The 9,163-nt window shown below is 37.6% G+C and overlaps 1 protein-coding gene across 2 annotated transcripts in view; it reads left to right on the top strand.

Annotated features, from left to right (window-relative positions):
• The window catches only part of OTOGL (otogelin like), a 131,483-nt gene that overhangs the window by 59,388 nt on the left and 62,932 nt on the right, over positions 1-9,163 (top strand). Inside the window, exon 26 of one of the 2 annotated variants that reach the window (XM_035002071.1) lies at positions 3,993-4,127. The exons of the other annotated variant lie outside the window; for it this stretch is intronic. Coding sequence (XP_034857962.1) covers positions 3,993-4,127 — 135 coding nt within the window. The remainder of the gene's footprint in view (positions 1-3,992; positions 4,128-9,163) is intronic. 2 annotated transcript variants of the gene reach the window in all.

The raw sequence follows: 9,163 nt of genomic DNA, 5'->3' as shown, positions 1-9,163 counted from the left end.
TTCCTTCCTTCCTTCCTTCCTTCCTTCCTTCCTTCCTTCCTTCCTTCTTTCTTTCATATTTAAATTTACACTCTATGCTAGGAGCTGTTAAGGGTACAATTATTAAGACAATAGCTTCACCCTCAATTGTTTGATATTTGGAGGAGTCATTAATAAACAAGAAGCTAGCAGGCTGGGATAAATGAAAGCTCTCTTGTGGGAATGTAACTAATTTTGACTAGAGAAAGAGCAAGCAGGAAAATTTCATGGAAGAGGGAGGAATTGGTACCAGAGTATTTCACCCCAGTATAACCCACTTCTTTTTCAGTATATTTCCAGGTAGATTTCCTTGGTAATGAAACACCTCAGGGTGATTTTCTTCTCATGGCATCCTGGTTAAGTGCCTGCTATTTCAGAGAACCAACAGTAGGGGGTCCTGTGGTAATGTCCATGCAAAACCCTAAGGGAAATACCATCCCAAGGAAATCTTTGAACAAGAGTGTACACCTCACAAAGGTGACAACTGAAGGATGGTTTTGCCTCCCAGGCAGCAGGAGTTCATGGATGCTCTGTTGTCATTCATGCAACTGGGACAATCTCTGTGTGACTGCTCTACTCTCTTCTTTCTCAGACTTGCTTGTATAACTCTCTTTTCTGTATCTTTTATCTTTGCATCAGTTCATTGTTTCTGCTTCCTTATATTTTAAGCTTGCTCTCACCTGTTCAGCACCCCTCTACCGTCTATCCTCTTTCTGTCTATTCACCCTCAAATCTTACTACAAAAAAGCTTAAGAAAAAAACCCCATCATTTTCTGGTTCAAGCATGAGAGATAATCTAACAGGCTAGAGTTCTTTCTTTTCATGCTTGCATTAAACTCTGTTGGCCTGAGTTGGCACCATCACCATATCAGGGCTAGTCCAGTGGCTTGGCTGTGTCCCGGCCACTGTGGGAAGGGTGGCAAGATCACCCCTTCTGTGTCATTGTGTGAGGAAAATGAGTTCTCAAGGAGAAAAATCTGAACCCATTAAACAATCTCTTAAGAAGCCACAGTTACCAGAGGTCATTTTGATGCACTAGAAGATTCTAATTTAGAGAAAGTACCATTGCCAAAATTTCCAGATTATGTTAATCCTGTTACCAAAAAAAAAGGTGGACCCAGAGGCCCAGAACCTACTCAATATGGAGATTGGAAATGAAAAGGACACTGTATTGATTTTTAAGCCACATATTATTAACTTCATAAATGTTTCATGACAGCTATCAAATATAGAGATAAATTTGGTGGCGTGAAAATATTTATGGTCTTTATATCCACCAAACATTAATGAAAAAACCTGATGACTTCCAAAAACTGAGGTAGCAGCAATGGAAATGCATCATTCAGATCTCCTCTTGTGGGAAGCAGAGTTGACTTGAGAACTCCAGCTGTTGCCCCATTGGATCCCTCACTGTGTTCCTGCTGAAGCCACACTAACCCTCAGCTGTTCTTAGCCAATGAATGAATATGGTGGGGCTGCAGAAAATGAGTATGCTGGCCCACTCCCCTAATGGGTGACATTGGGTCAAGGACTCCCCATTAGCCTCCCCAGAATTTTTTTGGTACCGTGCTGCTGTTAGAAACTCTTCCTACCCAGTCTTCCTTTTTGCTCTTTCCCCCTCACAGGTGTCAGACTCTGCCTACTTTGCCCCTTTATAATTCAAAACGTCTTCTCAATAAATCTCTTTCACATTTAAAAAAATAGAATAGAACTCTGTTGGCCCATTGGTGAATATACAGCTTTGGGACATGAAACATGGCTTCCTGAGGCTACTGTATTAGCAGGAACTTTGTGTGGGATACTTACCCTTAAAAGGGATAGGGGCTATGACAGGTGCTTAGATTGACTGACATTTGAGTAAAGTAATATTCCACCTTGAGAGGTGCTGACATTTTGTTTTGGAATCACTTGGGAGAATATTTTCTATAAATGTTTGCAGTACCTCAGAATAAAGGGTTTGAGGAATCCATGTGGTACACTGATGTTGACATTTTCTCTCTAGCTTTATAATCATTACTTATTATGTTGCTTAGCAACTCTGTAGCATTATCTCCAAACCTAATATTAACTTGAAATACATTAGAAATGAAAATTATAGAAACTTGACTCTTAGGAATTGATATTGTTTCAAGTTGCTGTCAGCAATAACATGATATTAAAGGGCAGACTATACAATATAGAATATTTCATGGCATTTCTGAGTTTAATATAAAGACTAATCTAACACTGAGGAACTTTAATTAATAGCAATAGAAATGTAATGGCAATAGAAAGCCTTTCAGCTGGCTTTTCACATCCCTTAATCTAAATAACTTTTCTCCAGAGGAAGAACAGAACAAAACCCTGAATTACATATATTTTTTTCTTCTTTGAAAATTGTTCATAAAGGCAGAAAATGTGGCATAATGTTTTTGAGTAGTACAATGCCATATTCATCTTAACGACCTTTATTATTCTCCTTTTCAAAATTTGGGCAATGCTTTGCAAAAGGATTGTTTAAGAAGCAAAAGCTTTCAGTTCCTATGAAGGAAGGAAGGAAAAGTGGGTCACAGAAGGACACATTAATTACTTTGTCAACACCATTCATTGAAAACCTATCCTCTTGGCACTATGCTATAGTAATTACTTATAAGACAGAAAGAATTTGGCCAAACCAAAAGAAATATTGAGCTAGGGTTCATATTGCTGGTGATATGAAAAACCTAAGTATAGAGAATTTATACCTGTATGATTTGCAGATATTTAAGGACTTTTTCACTTTGAAAATAAACACTGACCCATATATCTAAAAATGAAAAGAATTCAGGAAATGTGTGTGGACCTTCGAAAATTGGACAGAGAGTTCAAAGAGAAATGCCACATTCTTTCTGGTGAAATCCCCACCTTTCACAAGTTAGCGAGAGCCCTCTTAGAGCAGTGTGGCTTTTAATTTTTGGAAGGATAAAGACCACTTTAAAATCTGATGAAAACCATGGACTTTCTTCTTAGAAAAATACAAATCATCAAAAAACAACATTTTACAATGAATTTTCAGGGTCTGTAGAGCCACAGAAGCCCACCCGGGAAACTGATATCAAAAAAGAAACCCTGATTCTAGAGAATGTGTTCCTAGTGGATGCAGCTGGGAATGGCTGAAGGAAAGTAGAGGTGAGGTAGGAGGTGAGGGAGTCCGGTTGAGAGTATATGGAGCTAAATAATATTCTCCAAAACAAAGAACTCCCTTCAACTTACAACTGACTTTTCTCCTGAATCATTACTAGACCCTCCCTAATTTCTCTACAAATAGCATAACAACAACAAAAAAAAAATTAGGATTTTGAACTCTGTCTCTGCTCTTATTTAACCAAGTGACTTTGGACAACCAGTTAATCCTCCTTAACTTCACTTCCTGATCTGTCAAGTGGAGATAATAATTTAAAAATTATCTTAAGAATTAAATATCATATGTAATGTTCAAAGGAAGCCCTCAAATGATACGCATTATTGTATTTACTAACACTACCAAAGTTTTGTATCTATTTCAATTTTAACCTGTAGGCAGGTAATTGTTTAGCCAGAAAACTTTTAAAAATATAACAAAAGATGTTGCCTAAAATGAAAATATTTCTTTTAAAATTCCCCTAAGTGACATGCCTTGGGTATTTGTTGAAAAGAAATTGGTTGATAAATTGGAGCTATAATAATAAAATAGAAAAAAAAGTTTTGTTAGAACAAAATTTTAACAGAAGATATTGAAGATAAATATTTAGATATTGAACTATTTTGGTATATTTTTATAAATTTTTTTACATTATTAGATCAGAATAATTTTTATTTTAGAGATAAGCTGTATTTTATTTAATTTTTTTGAGATAAGCTGTATTTTAATTTCAATACAATCCATTATTAGTCTTCTTTAAAGTTTGTTAATAAAATATAACCAACAATTACATATAATATACACTTGTATTAATACATTATTTTTGACATTTCAGAGTGCAGATGATTCAGATATATCTGTCATTGCCCAGAACAAGAAATGCTTTGACAACGATATTGTTTGTTCCAAAAGTGTTTTGATTTCAGTTGGGGATACTGAAATTTACCTGAATGATACTCCTTACAAACAGGTTAGTAAATTATTTCTTTTAGGATCATTTTAACTTCTCCTGAGAATACTGAAAACAAAATAGAAACAATTCAGGGTACTTTTTCTGCAAGTGGTTACTAGATTTAGATTTTCTCTGTTGTTTTATGTGGCTTCAGTAAATCATACGTGACTTGTCTCTTTTGCTTATTTTTTTTTTTAAGGATTTTATTTATTTGCGAGAGAGAGAGAGGGCGTGAGAAAGAGCACCAGTTGGGGGGGGAAGGGCAGAGGGAGGGGGAGACGCAGGCTTCCCACAGAGAAGGGAGCCTGATGTGGGGCTTGATCCAAGGACCCCAAGATCCTGATCTGAGCCAAAGGCAAACGCTTAACAGACTGAGTTACCCAGTGCCCCAGTCTCTTTTGTTTATATCCCACTTCTCTGTATTCCAATTCTTTCCTCTTTTCTTCAAACCCATGGTCACCTTTTTGGCCCTAGCAACCATCACCAGTTATCCGGAGGACAGCACCATCTTCCGCACTAGATGCTTAGCTTCCCGAATTAGTTCCTCTCCTCTTACCTTGCCATACTGCAGCCAGGGTGGCTTTTTTTCTAAAATGGGGATCTAATCTCCCATCAGTCTAGTGCTTCAAAACTTTCAGATGACTTCCCAGTTCTCTGATAAGACCTTACCAGTCTGGCCATTGTCCCCTCTCCTGCCTCATGTCTCCTCACTTTCTGCTCCAAGCCCATGTTCCAGAAGGTGGACCTTTCATTAGTTCTTCAGACGGTCTGTTCTTTCTCTCACCTCTGTTTCTTCGTGAATGTCATCGCTCCTGCCTGGATCTGCCTTTTCTTTAACTTATTCTTCTGTGATAGGTCTCATCTTAACTCCTTCAGGAGCTCCTCTTCATACCTCGAAGCACCCTGTTAGGACACGCAGCACACATTAGTGAAATTACTTGTGTGGTTGTCTGCTTCTCCCATTTGTTTACAAATTCTATGAGAAGCGGGACCACTGTCTCTCTTACTTATTCCTGTACTCTTGGAGCCTGCCCAATTTTGAAAGCATGAATACATTTCGTTCATTCATTCATTCATTCATTCGTCTACTATCTACCAAAACCTATATTAATTATTGGGACTGAAACAGTGAAAAGACACTGTGCTTGCCTTTAGGGCATTATACTCAGGAGAGGGAGAATATTCAAATAAACAAGAATGCACGTGGAATGTGTTATAGCAGGAGTGTGTATAGGACAGTATGGGAATCCCTGAGAAGAAGCCAGCCTTGGATGTTTAGGGTAGTTGTTAAGGGTGTAGACTTTGGAGTCAGTTGGTAGTCACCTAGAACCCCTGTTCTATCTCTTGCTGGTTGTGTCACTTTGGGCAAGTTTCCTTCACCTCTTCAAGCTGCAGCTGTCCCAATTGTAAATGTGGGATGATTATAGAATCTACTTCTTAGGTTCATATGATGATTAAATTAGATAATGGATTTCAAGAAATGACTTTCTTCCTCTCCTTCACCCTCCTTATATTTTGAAGGCTCAGAAGATATGCTTTGGATTAAATGATTTGAACTGAGTCTTAAAGGATGAGCAGGTATTAGCCAGGTGAAGAGAAAGAGTAGAAAGGCAGTCAATATAGAAGAATGGTCATGTTGAAAGGAACTGAGTTGAAAGATAAAATGGCTTGTTTGGAGAACTGCAAGTGATTTAGTTTGGTTGAAGTATGTGGGGATAGTGGAGGGAGGGTGTGGCAAAGAGATTCAGGGGGGAATATCCAGACCGACTTTAAAGCAGGGAGCATGGGAACAAGGGCAGTAGATAGGAGGCTGGTTCCAGACCATGGAGGCTCTTCAATGGTATAAGATATTTGAACTTATTTTACAAGTAAGAAAGTTTTAGAATAGTGTTTCTTACAGTTTGGTCTATAAATATGTATTAAAATCATCTGGAATATCTACTCTAAAAGCTGGTTCCTGGGCTTCCCCTCGTAATTAGAATGGCTGAGGTTGAGAATGAAGATCAGTATTTTTTAATAAAGATTTTATTTATTAATTTGAGAGCTAGGCGAGAAAGAGAGAGAGAGAGCTGGGGGAGGGGCAGAGGCAGAGGTAGAAGCAGACTCCCTGCTAAGTAGGGAGCATGACGCGGGGCTCGATCCCAGGACCCTGAGATCATGATCTGAACCGAAGGCAGACGCTTAACTGACTGAGACACCCAGGTGCCTCTGAAGATCAGTATTTTTAATGGTACCCCCTGATTCTTCTGCACACTAAAGCTTGAGAATCAGGGCTGTAGATCACAGCTTCTATTTCAATCAGAAATATTGAGACCAACCAGGCAACAATCGAGCTTTTGGCAAAACAGAGTTTCTATGTCATGTTGACATCTTTTGAAAGTAATTACTGAAGTTTGGCATAGCCAGCAGCTGGATATTCATTTATAGGTGAAGTTTCTAAGACCAAGAATATGTTTTTTTTTAAGAAAAAAACTGAAGAGAAAATAGTAAATGCTCTTGTAGAAACAATTTGACACGTTTTTGAAGTGGTAATTACAGTTCAGTGTAACTTTCAACTTCCAATGTTCACCTGTATGCAGGTGTTGATGAATCTCCATATCAGTTGTGAAGTATGAAGTAGGATAAAGGAAAGTCATAAAAATAGTGTGACCCTAACAAATCCCCTGCTAATATTTTTTCTTGAACATCAGAAGTGAAAATAAGTACGACTATTTTTGGCAGATGGATTGCTCATTGAGGGGAAGGAAAAAAACTGTTATTCTTTCAATAAACACACAATTTTGTTTTGTCAGACATGTAAGATATAAATGTTTTATGAATTTATTTAAGCTGCACTCTAAATATTTTGATTCTCCACATTTGTAACTTATCTTTCTAACATCATTCTAGTTTGTTGAAAGTGCTATAATTCTCATCTGAAGTGGAGGTCTCGATTTTGGGCAATTCACAACACCCTCCCTTTTCTAATGGAAAGCAGCATCTTTACTTCCTAATCTGAAAAGAAAGGAGCGCACTATCCCCTTTTGACCAAAGAGAACTGTTTTTCTTGTGGTAAACTTCCCTGTTTAGTAAAAATGAAGGATTTTTACCTCTACAGGCAAATAGAAAAGATAACTTTTACATCAGGATAATGGCTGCAACAACAACCTGAAAGAAGTCTAATGATAAACTGCCTGCCTTATCCAAAAATTGTTTTTAAGTTCTAAAGATATGTCAACCAGTCCAAGGGAACCTTAATAGGAAAATACATGAAAAAGTATTTTATTGATTGAAAGGAGCTATAAGCCACAAATATTCTGCTTACTTGCTTTAATTCTTGCTGATCAGGCTGGAAGGTGAGACCTGTGAATAGGCTGTTGCAGGAAGGTTTTAAAACAGGTAAATCAGGGCGCCTGGGTGGCTCAGTTGGTTAAGCGACTGCCTTCGGCTCAGGTCATGATCCTGGAGTCCCAGGATTGAGTCCCGCATCGGGCTCCCTGCTCGGCAGGGAGCCTGCTTCTCCCTCTGACCTTCCCCCCTCTCATGTGCTCTCTGTCTCTCTCATTCTCTCTCTCAAATAAATAAATAAAAAAAAAAATCCTTAAAAAAAAATAGGTAAATCACACCTTGATCTAGAAGCTGAGGATACTGCTATAAACTTGACAAAGTACATCTTTCAAGGAGCTAGTATTCCTTAGGAGAAGACAGATAATAAAGCCAAAGACAAATCATATAATAGAAAGGTACTGAAAAATATAATCAAAACAATAAAAATAGGTTCTATGGCAGAGAGTGACTTGGGGGCAGGGTAGGCCTAGTGAAGAATGAAAATGTGATGCCCCTTGTTCAAACAGGATTTTTTTTTCTCCCTTTGTTTTGCTGTCTCTTTTGACCTGTCATGGTGTGTGTGTGTGTGTGTGTGTGTGTGTTTTCTTTATTATTTAAGACCTTGCTCACTCAGGAACAAGGATACTCCCAGGTTGAGTGCAGACCCTCATAGGCACCCAGGGCCTTGCCCCATAACTCCAAGTTGGCACTGGGGAGTAGAAGGAAAAGAGGTTAAGTAGAATCCATTAACCATATATATGTTTACACAATATATACTATTACTTATAATATGCTGAGTCCCTGTAAGTTTGAGCTTGGTCTAGAAGACTGAAAACTCTTTATGGATATGACTAAGTTTATTTACCTTGTGCTAAGGAATGTTTCTAAAATAGTATTCCCCAACTATGATTTTGTTATTGTATAATCAAAGGATTGTATATCCCCTTCACAATTTTTATTTTGCTTCTGGCTAAATTTGCTTTACTTACTCTGATTTAACCATGTATTTTTAAAGTTATTATATGAGTTAATTACAATGTCAGACTTAATGTAATCTTTTATAGGGTATAGCCCCTGCTTATAAGGAACGCTGCATATTTGTTCTTTAGGCTAAAGGTATGCTTAATTTTCCGAACAGGTTCCATCTCTAGTTTCTCTTTAATGTTATTATTTATAGCACACAGATTATTTTCCTTTAATATAAACATGGTCTCTCACTTTCCTATTCAAAAGCTCTTATTGAATGCATTTTGCACATAGAATAGCAGCCCTTGACTGTATGGATAACTTGGCTGCAAAAGGTCTCTGATTATGCTTGCCATGGAATCCATGGTCTAGCCCTTTGGTGCTCTCCTTAGTCCTGAACAAATTTTGAATTTTCTTGCCCCTAAGTCTCTATTCAAGTTATTACTTTTGCTTGGAATGATTTCTTCTCCATTCTCATTTCCAGCTTTGTATACCTTCCTATGTATGGCCTCTTACAGATCCATTCATATCCCACTCCTTGCAAGAAACCTTTCCAAGTCCCTTTAATGGAAATTCATCTCCCCATTCTCTCTCTCCTGATTTACATAGATATAGATATAAATATAGATACAGTTATAGATGGATAAAGATAGATAGATCTATTTATCTATCTATAGATCTACCTATCTACCTGTATATAGATATATATACAGAGAAAGAGTACACATACACTCCGTGTTTTTGTTTTTCAGTTATGCAGGTAACATCATATATTTTTAGTA

This window comes from Mirounga leonina, unplaced genomic scaffold (assembly GCF_011800145.1).
Source record: "Mirounga leonina isolate KUSES-001 unplaced genomic scaffold, KU_Mleo_1.0 Mir_126, whole genome shotgun sequence".
Taxonomy (NCBI): Eukaryota; Metazoa; Chordata; class Mammalia; order Carnivora; family Phocidae; genus Mirounga; species Mirounga leonina.
The sequence above is the reverse complement of the archived record's forward strand: the minus strand, read 5'-3'. Positions and strand labels throughout refer to the sequence as shown.